The sequence below is a fragment of the Egretta garzetta genome, unplaced genomic scaffold (assembly GCF_000687185.1).
Source record: "Egretta garzetta isolate BGI_Z169 unplaced genomic scaffold, ASM68718v1 scaffold439, whole genome shotgun sequence".
NCBI classification, from domain to species: Eukaryota; Metazoa; Chordata; class Aves; order Pelecaniformes; family Ardeidae; genus Egretta; species Egretta garzetta.
Window position 1 is genome coordinate 1,826,482 of NW_009260803.1, and position 18,143 is coordinate 1,844,624.

At 41.9% G+C, this 18,143-nt stretch overlaps 1 protein-coding gene across 1 annotated transcript in view; it reads right to left on the bottom strand.

Annotated features, from left to right (window-relative positions):
• MAST4 (microtubule associated serine/threonine kinase family member 4) overlaps positions 1-18,143 on the bottom strand; it is a 249,307-nt gene that overhangs the window by 220,402 nt on the left and 10,762 nt on the right. Inside the window, exon 3 of the mRNA XM_009646872.2 lies at positions 10,204-10,325. Within this exon, the coding sequence (XP_009645167.2) occupies positions 10,204-10,325 (122 nt within the window). The remainder of the gene's footprint in view (positions 1-10,203; positions 10,326-18,143) is intronic.

The window sequence follows — 18,143 nt, forward strand, 5'->3', positions numbered from 1 at the left end:
TCTCGAATCCTGTGTTCAGTTTTGGGCCCCTCACTACAAGAAAGATGTTGCATTGCTGGAACATGTCCAGAGGAGAGCAACCAAGCTGGTGAGGGGTCTGGAACACAAGTCCTGTGAGGAGCGGCTGAGGGAACTGGGGTTATTTAGTCTGGAGAAGAGGAGGCTGAGGGGAGACCTGATCGCCCTCTACAGCTGCCTGACAGGAGGCTGTAGGGAGGTGGGGGTTGGCCTCTTCTCCCTGGTAACAGATGATAGGACAAGGGGGAATGGTTTGAAGCTGCGCCAGGGCAGGTTTAGGCTAGACATTAGGAAAAACTTCTTCACCGAAAGGGTTGTCAGGCTCTGGAATGGTCTTTTCCAACCAAAGTGATTGATTCTATGATTCTATGATTCTAAAGAAATATGAATCCAAATACATATTCATGGGTAAGGAGTTAGTGAAATAAAATACACAGCTCTCTAGTCTTAAAAGATAGAAGCAATTGAAGCACAGAAAACCTGCTATCATTACTTGGCAACTTTACCATTTCATAGGAATAAATACTTCCGGTTTTAAAAAGATTCTCAGTGATAGTCTTAGGTGTTGACCTGGTTTTAAGTCAAACAAGAACATGGCATTCAAATTTATACCGTGGCTTAGCATTCAAATAACTTCTTCAGTATTTCCAAAATCTAGCTAAGTATGTTGGGGATATTTTAGGGACAGACCTAAGATTAGCTACTTAGGCAATTTCTATTATATCTTCATGTTTCTCACAAGTGTCATCCTTGTACACGCTCATTAACTTGCAGAGCAGTAAATAGCTGCTCACAGATACAACCAAGAATCTCAGGCATTGAAGACGTGAATCCCTGGACAGAAAGAGCTAAAATTTAAAGCAACTCAAGCTTCAGATGCAGGTTCCTCTTGCGCTCCAAAATCTTTTATTTTTAAATAAATTCAGCCACGCCTGATAGTATTAGATAAAACTGAACACAGACAACTAATGATTTGAAAAATTCCCTAGCATTCTAAAAGAAAACATTTAAATAAAGGCCTTTTTTTAATTAATGTGGTTTGCCCAAGCACAATTGATACTGTCATTCACTTATCTAACCAATTAGTGTTTCTAAAGAATGTATTTTATTTGTTTGCAATCATTTATTATCTAAGCTATAATTTTGCAGCTTCTCAGGCAACAAATGGCTGTCTCACATCTGGGAAATAAAACACACAAAAGGGTGTTAGTGTGCTGTTTGAATACATGCAATTACTGGTAGTTACATTCTAATTAGCATAATTAGTTTTGAAACAGTTCTCATAATAACTGTCAACATTATGTCAATTTAGCTGAAGTTAATGGCATATTTAACAAAGACACTTACTCATTTTCAGTATTATACTATTTAAAAGAAAGGAGGCAAAGCTCTTTCTGAAGAAGTAAAACTGCTTTTCATAGACACTGAACATTTATTATTTTGTTTCCTTTCAGCAATCCATCTTATAAAAACAGCACTTTATATAATTACCACCCTCCAGCTTCCATAAAACTATTCTTACAAATTAACACTGATAAAGTGGCAATAAAAGGCAAGTATACCAAAGTACAGATGCTTGCAAATTCAGTCTTCTGTTGTTCTGGGAAAGGCAATAATATTTTGGCTGTTGGGGAGAGGGAGCAGGAAGAGAAGAGGGGAAAGAAAGAGGTAAATCTTGGAAAACCTAAAGACATAAATAGCATGCTAAAAGTAGCAAATGCTTCTAGTCATACCTAGACAAAACATCCTCTCACTGCTTACTAGGAAAGGGCATAAGTCATTCATAAAGGCCAGTTTCAATCTTTTTTCCAGTTTTGGTAAGTTACCAGATACTATTTACAAGTAGTCAAAGATGTTCTAAATATTAAACCATGTAAAATTTAGTCATTTCACTGACATCTTTCAAGTTTCCACAAAGAAATAACATGCCTTTCAGAGTTTGCTTTACTTTATACCATGAGTATTCATCTTCCAGAACAGAAGGAAATGCTTAGTACTTGCCATAAAGCTAAAGTCACACAACCAGTCTTGACTGAATTTAAAAGCCAAGTGTGTATTACAATGTACATGTTTCATTTGAGGATCTTGTTTATAGTGTATTTTTATTAAGTGGATATTTCAAAGAGCAAGTTACCATTCAGCAATCATGAAAGCTCTCTGGACTATGAGAAGTCCTTGTTGTGGTTTTTTGGGTTTTTTTTTTAATTTATGTAAAATAGATAAACAAACAAAAGACTTCATGCTCCTTAAAGTAGGAGATTACTTTTTTATTTTAGAAAACCACAAACAACCCCTTCTCTACTCCCCCCCCCCCCAAAAAAAAACCCCAACCAGAACAGGAGTTTGATATTAATCCATGGTGAAGACAAAGCAAATCTCCGGAAGTTTTACCCAATTAACTTGGACAAATTATCTTCCTTTCATCTACACATTTATCATCACGTATCATAAAGGCACCTTATGTTGAGGTTTCTACTGGTTTTATGTATACAGCTATCCAGAAAAAGTTAAAATTGGTAACTACATTCAAAATCCATGCCACTCAGACAAAATACCTTTCTGCCTATAAAACGGTAATTGCTCAGTTTCAGACTCATTACCGTATTTTTAAGCTCATTATTATTACAATGAAATATTAGCAAAAATGGCTTTATTTCAGTTTATTTCAAACTATTTTCCAAAAATCCTGCTCACAGTAAGAAAAATGGAGAAGTCAAAACAGTAAGTAGTAATGGTGTTTGCAAACACGTGTGGAGTGGTGATGGGGGCTGGGAGAAGACAGAATTGCTCCCAGACTTTGGACACTGGATGACGGAGCTAACTCCCAAACCACTTCAGCAGAAAAGAAGCACTTCAGGGGCCAATTCATCCTACTCTGAAATAGATGCCTCAGATCAGGCAAGTTGACTGTCAGCCTACAGGGCAAGAAGAGTCAGACAAGCTAGCTCTGCCACAGTTTCCCAATGCTCCCACAAAACTCAGCACCGAATTGCCTACCAGCAAGAGGTACTGTTCTCCCCTGACTATAGAGAGGAAGCAACTGGCCAGACCAACACTTGATCTGTGAGAATATCATAAAGCAGAAGTGCTCCACACCTCAGCTTCACCTTTCTATTTAGTGTTGAAGACATTCTGTATAATTTTCTTAACATTTGTTAGTCCACATTAATACTCCCACTGTCTGCATGACCACCACAGAGTCTGTCATGGATGACTCAATATGCTCCTGCCAGAAGCAGAAGAGTAACAGGACTTTCACTTAGCTACCTCTGAATTCAGAGCCCCCAGCAAATCCAATACACTGCCTATTCATCCAAAAATCAGCCTTCCCCATACACATTTTTAACCCACGTATATGGTTCTGAACAGAAACTGTATTTTTAATTTATAGTCCAACTGCCTATATTACAGGAATGAATCACGCACAGCTATTGAACTCAATCTAGAGCAACAACTGCAACCCATTTTTAATCAATATTCCACAACTCACTTTAAAAAATATCACTTCCCACAGAAAGGGTTTGCATCTGTGACACAGTAAGTAGGGAAGTTTTTACAGATCAGCGAAGTTTTACAATCTAGGGAACTTTTTAAAAATTATTGACAGAAAAAGGCAAAAAGTCAGTCTTTTGCACCTCTGCTCACTTCAGGTCCACATCAGCTGGGTATCAACCCCAGCGAGAATGATCGGTCCTAGTAGAGTAACTAACAACAGACTAGTAATTTTTCAGATGAGTGAGACTTTACATTTAAATCAACTCAGACTGTGAACAGCTACATGGGAATTCCTCATACAAATCTCTTCCATCTAAGGCCAAACTCTTTCCTAAACATAATTAAAAGTTCCTGTTACCAGAATGTAACAATAGGCCTCCCAAAAATTCTGTCAAAGCACAGAACCAACACCAAAAAAAAAAAAGGGGGGAGGAGGGAGAGTGACCCTAACTCATGGCCCCTTTTAAGCAAAGGCCAGAGTCTTTCATTAATCTGACAGCAAAGTATTTGCCAAAGGAAGCTTGAGAAGAGCTCTGCCTCAGTGAGAATGTAACATTAACCTCCTTAGGGTCGGCAGTTCCGGATGAGAAATAAATACTTCTGAGGAACCTGCATCTCCACCCCGTGCACAGTCTGCTTGGATTTGGGTAGAAGGCTCTCGCCTGCTTTTGCACCAGCATGGAAGAAACTGCAGTCAGGCACAGAGAAGAGGTGTGGAGAGACTGGAAGGAAGAAGTCTGTGGCAGACAAATAAGCCATAAAACTCGATTGGTGATGAGTGAAAGGCCCTTAAGGAAGCATGGCTCACTGCATTTTTCATTAATCTGTTGGTTTATGACCATTTAAAATACTTCATGTCAAAATGCTGCTGAATCTTCCTCTTGTTGCTAGTAGCATGACACCTAATAGTTATGCAAACAGAAACAGATAATCAAATATCAAACACAGCACTTTTTAAATTTAGTTAATTAAGATCACTAGAATAAACTATTTTTTTTAATTCCCAACTACAGAAGAGAAGGAAAAAATGTACAGTTTTGAGGAAATTTAAATTGATTCCTGACCATTCATCTATTTTCATTTGAATTATACATAATTCAAATACTTCCTTCACAATGAACTGTTTCTCCTAACTAAAAACCAAAAATACATAGCTTGATACTTAGTTCCCTGGAAAATACCAGGGCTCAAAGCACAGAACTTCCACTAGTATCACGTGTTTGGAGTAACAATTAAACAATTAAAACCACCACCAAGCAGAAAACACGATTACGTTTATAAGTGCAGATTTGTTACACTTGATGAGAAGTACTATTTCAGATAGATTCATGGAGAAACCGGACATCTACGTATCAGTATGATATGAAAAACTGGCATGGTGGTATCTGTTCAGCATTGTCTGATCAGAGGCTTCTTTAACCTGAACATTGTGTAAAAAAAGCAAATTTCCCCTAGAAAGTAGACATGGATCATCGAACTTTTAATAATCAGCCAAAAGACAGAAGAGGGGGGTGGAAACATTAATAATACTTTTCTACTTTTTTATACAATGTGAAATATATTCATTAAAGTAACTCTTTGAAGAGAAGTACAGACTAATATACAGGGTCCTGCATTAAATTCCAACACTTCTTAAGATCTTAATACACCGAAGCACAAAGCAGCATAATGGATGCTTGGAAACAAAAAGCTGAAAATTCAAGTGTATGAGGCTGTAAGGGACTAGAAACTTGTCTCAACATTGGTGGCAGGCAAGTTTAACTACCAAAGCCTAATCACCACAGCAACCGAGTGGGACAGTTCAACCACCAGGGCAGCCCATTGAGTTCTACTCCACAGGAACATGTGTCCTGTTGCGTTGGCGTACGCGTCCTCTGCACATGTGCGTGGGCCCGTGTAGTCCATTGGGTTTTACTCATGCAGTTTTAAAGATGCTGAGAAAAGATACACAGCATGGTAGAAGGGCCTATTCATAGTTAGTCTAGCTTTGAGAGAGGCTGAACAAACCATCCAACAGCAACCCATAATTCTTCAGGGCCCATTTAAGGTGACTAAAGCAGTCTTAATGGGAACCCCACACCCTGATGGGCTGGCTCAGAGAGCCTCTGTGCAAAAGTGGTATCCCCAAATAGAACATTATTGTGAAATTTTCTGTGTTTGAAGGAGCCATCAAGGTGCTAAACATACAAGGTGAGGTAGACTTAGATAAAGAGGCCCTCAAACCTTCCCCTGTAATACATAGCTCCCCCATTTTCTGAACAAATGCATCATGTACAGTTCACAGACACCTCGTCAAAGTGGGAAGGAAAGGTCTGGAAATACCAAGCTGTAGCACTCCAAGTAGGAACCAAAGAACAAATCATTACTGAAGGGGAGGGTAGCACACAAGTGGAAGAACTGGTTGTGGTATGGAGCGTGTTCCAACATGAAGCCCAAACCACTTCCCCTGTATACATTTATACTGACTCTTACGCGGTATTTAAAGGTTGCACAGAGTGGCTACCATTCTGGGACCAAAATGGGTGGGAGGTTAACAGAATATCAATATGGCAGAAGGAAAAATGGCAAGACATCCTTGCAATTGCTAAACATAGGGAATTTGCAGTGGCGTGGATGGCCTCCCACCAACAAAGTGACACCCCAGCAAGCCAGTGGAACACTGAAGTGGATGAGTTAGCTTGGTTAGGTCCCTTATAAAACACCCCAATAAGGGAAAACTGGGAATATTTATTGTAACGGCTACATACAAAGTGGAAACATTCAGGGATGCTTTTCGATCTATTGCGTGAGGCGCAAGCTCAAGGATGGCCAGTTACCAGAGAAGAGTGCAAAACATGGCATATCCTCTTGCAAACAATGTCATGTCCACTTAGACACCCCCTGGAAGACAACCACTGCACCTGAGAGAGGGAAAGGGTTTCATGGGAGGCCTGGCAGGTTGATTACGTCAGGCCATTTTGAAAATCAGAAGGAAAGTGTTATATACTGGTGTGTGTCAAAAAAGTATCTGGACCAGCACAGGCTAAAGTGTGCACCAAGGCTGGGGAGAACACTGTGAAGGCCCTAAAAGAATGGTTCGGGACCTTCCCTAAACCACAGTCAATTCAATCTGACAATGGTTTGCATTTCACAGCCAAAACAGTTCAGGAATGGGTGGCTCAGGAGGGAATTTCATGGGTGTTCCACACCCCATACTACCCGCAAGTGAATGGGATTGTGGAAAGAATGAACGGGTTACTTAAGCACTTCCTGAAACCGCACAAACCAGGATAGGCCAAGCGGGTTGGGAACGCAGTGACCAGCATCAATAGCCACTGGGGAACAAATGGATGCCCAAAGATTACAGTGTTTTGCCCACAAGCCCCGACAACTGTACCCACCTCACATGGCCCTGATCACCCTGACAACCCATCCCACTACCCTGGACAACCCATTTTAGTTGAACTCCTCACCGTGGGAGTTCACCATTAGTATTAGACACCCCAATAAATGAATACATTTGGAGAGCAAAAGATGCCAGTGGGAAGGTCCGTAAGATTCACGCTAAGTGGATTATTCCTTCCTTCTGACCTGAGGAGCAAGTTTGTTTCTGTTCTTTCTTGGTTTTAGGATGGAGCAACTGACCAGACACACACCCCCTTAAGAAGCTAAACCAACATCTATTGCGGTTTGATCAGGATGTGCATGTTATTTTTGATTATCCTAATTCAGGAATGTGTCTATGAAAGCAATGAGACCCCAATTCCTCCACCTTCCCCCAACCCATATGATCCCTTTAAGGACAACGAATTTGTATTATTAGCCAAAGCAGTAAGCCAAACTTTTAATTTGAGTCATTGTTGGGTTTGCAGAGGACCTCTGGGGTTATCGAGTTGGCCATGGATATCCACACCCCTCACCCCAGCCCAGATTGTAAGCAACTATAATGAAGCTGCGGACAATGCTTGGGGAGACATGGGGATGTAGCCAATTCAATTTCCAACTGTAGGGCAGTATTGTCTAAACCGTACTCAAAGGGGAGGGATCTACATGGGGGAGAGTAAATATCGATGGACACTCACTCGTAAATTAGTTGATAAAGATAGGGATGTCCACATACGGATGTGGCTTAATGGAACTGGGCACAATCAGGGATTTAAAAGACATTGGTCAAACAAGAATGAAACCTTATCCATCCAACGATCCAATTATTACCCTTATAAGCAAATTTGTGAGTGGAAACAATTCTGGCGCTTGGTATTCCACCAGCCGAATAAATAACCACACAACCAAGTTTTTAGCCCTCTGGGCGACAGAGACACAACTTACTATCAATTCCCAAAAGGGGCAGCTGGGCCATTTGCTTATGGCATCAAGGCTAAGAAAGGGCATTATTGGATCTGCGGACACACCACATATAAACATTTACCCACAGGATGGCCAGGAATCTGTTACATAGGGATTATCTGGCCTTTGTTTTTCCTTTTGCTGGAGACAGGCAGACCTCAGTTGGGGATAAAACTGTATGACAACCTCGGAGATAGAAGTATTGCCCATAAGATGCGATCTATTGAGGTCAATCTGGGTGGGACGCAAAAATGGGGGTACAATGAGTGGCCTCCTGAGCGAATAATTCAACATTACAGACCTGCTACCTGGAACCCTAATGAACCAATACTGGGGGCAATGGAACCAATTAATAATTTAAATCAGATAATCAGACTACAGGTGGCTCTAGAAATTATCACCAATAAGACTGCCAATGCAATAGATCTTTTAACCCGGCACATGGCAATCCTTCAACACCGCATGGTCCAAGATTACCTATTAGCTGAAGAGGGAGGGGTGTGCAGGAAACTAAACGTCTCCAACTGCTGTTTAGAAATGGATGATGTAGGCAAAGTGCTCCTCCAGCTAACCAAAGACATTAGAAAATTAGCCCATGTCCCCATACAAACCTGGACTGGTTGGGATGGCTATTTGTGGTCCTGGTTACGAGGGGCGCCAGGGGTAAAACAGCTGCTATTCTATTTGTTGTGCGTGGTTGCCACTTTAATGTTTTTGCCGTGTGTTTTATTCAATTAATCTGACATGCAGTATCTAACACACAATTCGTACCTACCACCTTACTTGGTGACATAAAACGGATCCGTGCCATTCACCAGTCAGAGCCAACCACAGTACCCATTATTTAGACCCTTTCAAATTCCCAGATGTCTAAGGGAAAGACTGCATATTAATACCCATATCATACTTACCAGTTGTTCTATATTTGTTATAATGGAAAATTACCTCATTAACTTGATTCTTCGAATTTGTTCTGCAAAGCTAGACATTGGTTAAACTTGGAAAAGTTTACGAAAGTTACGAGAGAAAGCGTTTACTTTGGACAATGTCTCGGTTTGTTTGCTATCGAGCATTCTTCTACCATACCCCACATAGTTCGTTCTTTCCACAACTCCCCTTTGCCCTGTCCCTGTTTCTGTCCCTATCCCTGCTCCGTTCTCACTCTTCCTCTCTCCTCTCCTTCTCTTTTTCTCTCCCCCATTACCTCTCCCACCACTAAGGAAACTGCAATGTCAAGCCATGGGGTGGTACAGAAGACCATTACTAAATTAGGTTTGCCTCAACACTGCCATTGGACCACCACTTCCCAATTTTGATATCCTGCCTCAGAAAACACCACCCTAATGGTCTGCAGACAAGTGCCACCGTGCACTTGCGCAAGGGCCAGGATGCAAAGAAGCAGAAGGCGGCTGCCTGAGGAGACAACGCGAATACCACAAACTGCACGTACACAATCGCACTCTGCACACAGGCATGGGACCCCTATAAAAGGATTGCGCGTGCTCCTGTGGGGGAGCTGCTGCTGCTTCTCCTCCTCCTCGTGCATCTCGTGGAATCTGCTTAGATGAAGCCTGCAATGCTTGGAAATAACAGATGGAGCCTACGGAACATCACTGGACTTGGAGTGGTGGTAGCTAGATTCCCCCTGCAACCCTCTCCTCCCTGGCTTGAAGTCTCTCCCTCTCTCTTTCCCCTTTCTTCCCTTTGCTCTTCCCCGCTCTCCCCATTGCCTTTCTATCTGGTTCTTCTCTCTCTGTTCACTGAAAATAAAGCTTAAAGTTTGTACGACATTTGACCTAATTTAGTGTCTTAATCTCGTCCTTGGGTTTGTAACAAAACCTCCCCAACATTGGCCCAGGACAGAGGCAAGGCATCCCTTTCCCCTTTCTCTTCCCTTATCATTTTATCCAAAAGACTTAATTAAGCTCATGCTTCATACACCCATATTCTCCTGAGGACAGAGTCCTGCAGACAGTGGAAACAAAGACATTGATAGAAAAGAATGCTCAGGAGAAAGGACAGTTACTTTCTGTTGCAGTCTTAAAAAGCATGCCTTTTTTCTTTTTTTTTAAGGAAAGAAACCATTTAAATGCAAACAGCTATATTAATGCAACATTCAGCTCAGACTTTATGCAAAATCCAGTAACCCAATTCAGAGTTACTGCTACCATAAACATTATTCTGCTGCACTCAACATATTAACTAATGTTGTATGCAAATGCATTAGGTACGTTAAAAATGCAGCTTGAGGAGGAGAGGTTTGATCTGGAAATAAGCTCTGGTTTGATCCCCATCCCCCCATCAATAGATCAGAGATGTAATTTTTTTTGTACACGCCTAGCTTTAAAAAAAAAAATTACTTACCAAACTGGCAGTAAGTGAAGGTGCAGACTGCCCAAGGGCTTGGTAGCGCATGCGAACAAGATTAGAGGTTTCTGCAGGTTGCCACAACTGCTGTCCAGTGGCATTGGGAAGCAGGTACTTGCCTGTCAAGAAAGAGTGGGTTACACCTTCAAAGACAGCTTTCTCCACAGAGATGGTCTAGGAGCTTGTCCTGGTTTTGGCTGGGATAAAGTTAATTTTCTTCATAGTAGCTAGCATAGTGCTGTGTTTTGGATTTAGTACCAGAAGAATGTTGATAACACACTGATGTTTTCAGCTGTTGCCAAGTAGTACTCAGACTACTCAAGGACTTTTTGAGCTTCTCCTGCTCGGCCAGGTGCATAACAAGTTGGGAATACAGCACAGCTAGGACAGCTGACCCAAACTGACCAAAGAGCTATTCCAGACCATAGAACGTCATGCTCGGGGGGAGTTAGTCGGTTGGTCGGTTGTTGGGGGACTGCTTGCTGCTCGGGGCCTGCTCGCAGCTCAGGACGGGCTGGGCATCGGTCGGCGGGTGGTGAGCAATTGCACTGTGCCTCCTTCATTTTGTATATTCTGTATATTCTGTTATCATTCTCATTATTACTATTATTATTATTTTCTCTTATTAAACTGTCTTTATCTCAGCCCATGGCTCTAACCTTTTATTCTTTCCAATTCTCTTCCCCATCCCACTGAGGGAGGGGGGAGTGAGCGAGTGGCTGCATGGTGCTGAGTTGCCAGTCGGGTTAAACCATGACACAGCATTTACTACAAGATAACCCTCTTACCGTTCCAAAAAACTTGTTTCTTTCACTATAGCCCTGACCAGAGGGAATTCCACCAGGCCAGAATTTATGCTACTTATTTGCTAGCACTTCATGTTGCCCTTCCATAGGCTGCACTTAGGCAAATTAATTTTTTTAATATTCTCACAACTGTACCTTTTTCCTACCTAGAAACACAATGCAACAACATCCAGAATGGTGGGTCTGAACCAAAGAAACCTAAATTCTGAGGGGTAACCCAAAGTGAACCCATGCCGCTATCTACCCCTTGAAGGAATAAGGTTCCAAGTCCGAGGTACAAAGTCAGGTTTATTGGAATCAGGCACTTACTATGTGGATAACAACTACACCACCCTATGAGTGGGGACTGTTCTGCTTCTATTCCAAAATTCCTTATAATCTACCTAATAGGTGTCACTCAATTCCCAATAAAATACCCTTACCAGGCATCCCAAGTAAGGTGAGATCACCAAGGCACAGACCCGCCATTCCTCAGGCACGCTCACATCAGGCTCTCAGGGAGCCATTGATATACCTCTCCTCAGTGGTTGCTGCACTCACCACCCAGCAGTGTCATTTCGCTGTGGCCAGGCAAGCTCAGGCCCAGTGCAATGGAAGGTCAGACCCCCCATCAAAGCACTGCCACTTGGTCTGGACTGTCTCTCCACAGGATCTAATGAGGCAGAAAGGCCCCAAGCTGCAAACCGGCAGCAGGAAGAATTTAGGAATTATATTAAGAGGATAAGCATGTAGTGACACTGTTCCTTTAGGCTTACTTTCAGCCACTATCAAGAAACAGAACAAGAGGCTATATACTGATCTTGGCAAGTACGTCCACCTTAGGTTCTTAGTTATCTCTGAGAGCGATGCAAAAGTGAGGCAATCACACTACTAAAGCAACTGACTTCTCTTAGAAGACCAAGAAGCTGATGATGCAAAGAAAGAATTCAAAATTTTTTTTTTTTAAATCAAATCTAGGTTCAAAAACACAATGCAAGATTTTGATTGAACAGCTCAAACAAAACCCATCCTCCAAAACACATCCTAAACACTTGTTTCCTGAAATTAGTAATTCCGACCCCATTGATCTTGTCGCCTCAGAGAACTATGGAGTGGGTATGTGCGTGATCACTGACACAGGATTTGCACCCAGGCAGATGGGCATAGGTTTGCCAGGAAATCAAAGGCCTCAGCTTCATAACCTTATTTTTAACAGCAGATCCACAGAGAGTTGCTGAGGTTTCCGGAAACTGTCTGTCTTGTGAGCTAGAAAGTTCCCAAGCAGCAGCACAGGATAATCTTTTTAATGCTTCCCAATTAGTCTTGAAAATGTGCTGTTGTTCTTTGTTACACTGGTAAAGCAGAACCCACAGACATTTTTCACCCAATTTGCTAACAGCTTGCCTGAGACTAGAAGAAAAATGAACAAGAAAGCTGTGGTTTCCTGCCCAATTATCCAGGATAACATTTTCCAGACCTAGAAAAACTGAATTAATTTCCCATCTGTTTCTCTCTGCCTGTTTCTGTCAAATTCTGGTTACCTTTTTACATAGGCTCCCACCATCCTCAACTAAAAGGATACCATAAAAAGCTTAAGGCATTGATTGCAATGTCCACATCTTTGATATTCCATCGATGTCAATCCTGGAATATGCCAGTGACACATGCAGTCGGTTACAGTTTATAACTATAACCTCAGAAGGTTAATTCCTTCTCATCCAGGAAGGAAAAAAAAGAAAAAGTGAGTGGAAAAGAAGAAGTTGTACATACCTTGCAATTGAACAGGTTTTGTTTCTTTAATGCTTTATGCACCAAAAGAGGTCTATACATTTCCTTTACTTGCTTTTTGACTCCTCTCCTGAGAGTCAATGATAAGATGAAGTTCTCAGGAGTACCCAGCACAGATTCACCAAGGGGAAATCATGCCTGACCAATCTGATAGCCTTCTACGATGGCATGACCAGCTGGGTAGATGAGGGGAGAGCAGTGGATGTTGTCCACCTTGACTTCAGCAAGGCTTTTGACACTGTCTCCCATAACATCCTCATAGGGAAGCTCAGGAAGTGTGGGTTGGATGAGTGGCCAGTGAGGTGGATTGGGAACTGGCTGAATGGCAGGGCTCAGAGGGTTCTGATCGGTGGGGCAGAGTCTGGTTGGAAGCCGGTAGCTAGTGGAGTTCCCCAGGGCTCAGTACTCAGCCCAGTCTTGTTCAATTTATTCATCAATGACCTGGACAAGGGGACAGAGTGTACCCTCTGCAAGTTCGCTGATGACATAAAACTGGGAGGAGCGGCTGACACCCCAGAAGGCTGCGTTGCCATTCAGTGGGACCTGGCTGGTTGCCAAGAAGGCCAATGGTATCCTGGGGTGCATTAAGAGGAGTGTGGCCAGCAGGTCGAGGAAGGTTATCCTTCCCCTCTACTCTGCCCTGGCGAGACCCCACCTGGAGTACTGGGTCCAGTTCTGGGCTCCCTGGTTCAGGAAAGATGAGGAACTCCTAGAAAGAGTTCAGAGGAGAGCAACAAGGGTGATAAGGGGACTGGAGCATCTCCCCTGTGAGGAAAGGCTGAGAGAGTTGGGCTTGTTCAGCCTGAAGAAGAGAAGACTGAGAGGGGACCCCATCAACACATACAAATATTTTAAGGGTGGGTGTCACGAGGACAGAGCCAGACTCTTTGCAGTGGTGCCCAGCAACAGGACAAGGGGCAATGGGCACAAACTGAAACATAAGAGGTTTCAGTGGAATATGAGGAAAAACTTCTTTACTGTGAGGGTGACAGAGCACTGGAACAGGCTGCCCAGGAGAGTTGTGGAGTCTCCTTCTCTGGAGATATTCAGAGCGCGCCTGGACGATGTCCTGTGTAACATGCTCTAGGTGAACCTGCTTTAGCAGGAGGGTTGGACTGGTCCCTTCCAACCCTTGCCATTCTGTGATTCTGTGATACCAGACATTTCCTAGTCCCTGCGTCCCTGATTATGAAAATCTCTCAGGCTAGAATACAGACTACAAACACTGTAATGAAACTCTGCAAGAAGGCTCCTAAAATTCCAGCAGTCAAGACAGGTCCAAACAAGACAACATATCACTGATGGTAAGCTCAGTAACCCCAAAGCTTTTTGCTTTGGCAACACGTATTACGTCAGGTAGATGTACATTATACAAATCCCTCTTAGAAACTCTGTATTAAGCCACTCTAGAAGCCACCAGGAAAATTACATTAAACAATTTGCAACCTGATCACTGTAGCATGCTCTTCATGCATTTTATCATTATATGAATCAATACTTGAAAAGCAACAGTTTTCCTCTGATCTTTAGAACAAAGTACAATGCAAGCAAGAAACAGATCTGTTTTAACAAAGCTTGTAAAACTGAGGAGGAGCATCAATCTTTGGTTAACCAATGTGCTTTCTAGTAGGGGTTTGAAACGAATCTCGAAATCTATTGTCAGATATTAGCCCTTTCCCAGACTGCACTAATTTTCCTTTCAGATGAATTCTGCTGATCTTCCCAAGAAAAAAAATTGAAGGTAATCACTCGTATTTTGTCCACAAACTAATCTAGTTTTGCTTAGGTTTGGATCCCAAGCCAAAAACGTTTAAATAACAAGTCAATGAAGTCTAGGAAGAGAAAGGCATATGAGAAATAAGGGGTATTATTAATGCTTGTACTTACTTTTTGTTTTGAATGGGAGCCAGATCCAAAACATGGGGAGCTAATAATCCTATTCATGTCAGCCACTCAGCAAAGCAGAGCACTCTGTACCTTACCATGTGCAGGGCTGTGCTGACACAGAACATCTCTAACAGCCACATTTATTTTCTGTCCTTTACAGGCATCTACATTTTATTCAGTTTTTATCTTGCTCAAACATCTCAAAGAAAGGCTAAGATATTTTGGTACAGAAGCTAGAGGAGAGGCAATCCTACTCTTTAGGACAACAAAATCCTGTACTGAGTGCTTCCTTCAACTGTAAGATTTTGCCTGTCAAGAAAGCAGACTTGATTAACTCAGCATCAGGGCTAGTGTCTGCACTGTAAGAATTCACTTAATATTCCTATATTTCTCTTGCACGGTTAACCTCTAGAAACATTTAAAATAACATTGGAGGGTCTGTGGAGTAGCTAATTAGGCAGGAGACTTGATCAAAATTGCCAGTGAAAACGTAAGCATGTGTGATGCTGGAATGGTCTCTCCTCCCATCCTTGCGGGCATCACGGATTTCACAACATACTGAAACTAAGGCAAGCGTAGCAGAAGAACTCCAGTTCTTCTTTTCATAGTACATCCATATATGCTTTTAAGCATAGAAATGGTATATAATAAATATGCTTTCAATAGAAGCAAAAGTAGCCATGACTCATGTAAAAAGATGGTAACAGATAAATCTCTTTCTGGGAATAACTAACTTTTACGCAGAGAGATACTCTCAGGAGATTAGCAGCTACCAGCAAGAATGCCACCTGCAACAAAATATCCAGAAAATAACAACTGTACTTTCAGTACTGTGCTTCTTAAAATAAGAAAAGTTGGATATACTTTACAGGAATGCAATGAGGCTTTTTCATTTCCAAAAGCAAATGGAACATCAAAATTTCTTATAGAAAAAAAAAAAAAATTCCTTCCCGAACTCAGTCTGCTTTCTTCAAGGGATTAGGGTGCCACTGAGCTAAACCACCATACAATAAAACAGCCCCTGCCCACACTGAGTTAGTCAGGAACTCTCCCTGGATTCCTTCACTTAAAAAAACCAAGTCAATATTCCCCTCAGGCTACCCACTCCTTTTTCTTGTCCCTATAGTACTCCTACACTTTTTCCTGCTGCAGTTCCGTTCATAATTGTATGTATTTCCCCCCTTTTAGATTTGTTTTTAATACCTCCTTGAATTTACACATATCCACACTTTTCCTTGCTGTTACATGATTTAAATATCAGTATTACACAGAAAACTTGAGCTGAAACGCATTACTGATTTTCACACTGCATTAATTTCTTCCTTCTAGTTTAACGCTGCAAGCAGTGACTCCTTTTTGAGTGAACTGACTTGTGGGGGACACAGAGGAAGACTTCGTCTCAGCTCCACCTCATCCCTTCCATCTTAACTCGGCATTTTGGCCCATATACAGCACACAGACACTGCCAGTGTCCATGGCAATCTCCATCTAACAACAGACCACTGCCACACGGGTAGTAATGTTCATTCATCTACCTCGATCAGCTGTTGATACAGATGAGCAATCTAGTGATACAGGTCCCCCACTGCTGTCCCATTCAATCCCAAGACGATCTTTGACTTCCTCCCATGCCTTCTGCAGAGGCTTTGCTGGCATCTCTGCTACCTGTCCTGTGCCTGAAACTATCAGAAGAGCCTGAAGTCACAACACCATGTGTTAGCAGAGGCATCTCTTCCCACATCAAAATGTGATCCTCATTAGTCGAGCACATTTATCAAAACACATTTTGATGAAAGGTGACTTAAGTTGATTACGTAATGGTAATAACTTAGCATTATTTCATGATATTACATAATCATTGGTGGACATACAGAATACATCGCTGGAGTTCAGTGTCATCCTTCCCTTGAACTTGCTTCTCATATGTCCAGCTCCCTTTATATGGGATATTTGTAGAAAGTCCAAACAGAAACTTTGTTACTTCTTACTTCTATTGCATCCAGTGTATCTATACTTGTTGTATGCCTTACTGTATAAGGCCAAAAGAGACTAAAACCCACATACGCTTCCTCAAAGATCAGTCACAGAAGGTGGGGTTTGCTTTATTCTAATAATAAAAACCTTTCCTACTGCTAAAGTATTATTCTCCTTCCTCTCTCCCTCTCAAATCCACATCCCAAAGGGACAGCTGAGAATTACTAAATGAGCTTAAATCTAATACCCATAAATGTTCCATTTTCAATTGTAATTGAGAAATTACTTGTCTCAAGTCTTCAGCAGTGTGATGTTTTAACAATTTTATATGACAGAAAAAAAACTTCTGGCATCCAAATAAGTTTTTGCCTTTACAAAAGTACTTAGGACAGCATAGATTGCACTGCTGGAAAGTCTCTTTTGTAATTAGTCAAAATGTAAAGATAAATACAGAGGACGCATCTTTAAAGTTTTTGATGGAAATATTTTTTTATGAAAATATTAAAAGCAGTTCTCCGTTACACAACTGTAAATGGAAGACAGGTATGTACTTTGCTAAAATGGAAGCATCTGGATTTGGGCTGACAGTAACTATGGACAGAATTAGTCCAAAGCAGAAGCTGTGCATACGGTTACAGTCTACCACAGAGGGAACTGAAGCAAGCATCCATGTGTTTGTGTTAGCTGCTGTGAAATAACAGCCTTCAAAATAGCCTCTTACCTCTGACATCTTTAAGGCAAGGGCCAAGAAATACTTATTTCACTTAATTATTTTGATAAATCAATTATACATATTTATGACATAAGTGCAGATTATTTGAAAACCATTCAGAAAGCTAGATTCTTCTCCCTCACTACTTTGAAGTAAAAAAAATAACCGATCTTATCTCAAGACCTGACTTCTGTGGTCAAATCAGATTTGCCAAGCAGGGTTTCAAGTGGGTTGCTCATTCCCCACCTCTCTTTGGGGAGCCTTATGAGCGTGAGCAACACCTCAGAGGAACAGGAACAAGCCATGGTGGAAGACAGAACTGGACCCTACCGCAGATCGCTCTGGGTCATAAAAAGGAACCACAGTTGGGTACTTATCCCTCTTCCTACTCCTGCTTTTCTCCCAAAATAACTGACAGGACAGTTCATTGACAGGTCTCACCATGAATAAGGGAAAGACTGAAGCCACCCCCCCGCCACCTTGGCTGCCCTGCAGCAGTGGCAGCCCCAGCACATCTCAGGGCAGCCATGGCCATGGGCAAACAGCCTGGGCAGCTGGAGCATCGGGAAGTGGAAACCAAAGCTGCAAGCAACATGCCATCACTTTCACTCCCACAGATACGTGAAGCCTCCCTACAGCTTCATAAATCTGCCAGGTGAAAGGCAAAGAGCTTCCCACATTAGTATTTTACCATCAGGTTAGGGCTCTCTGCTTTATTGTTTCAAATGTAATTGTTGCAGACAGTAGGAAATGATGTGGAGGCTGTAAACTTTAGGATCTATTCTCACATC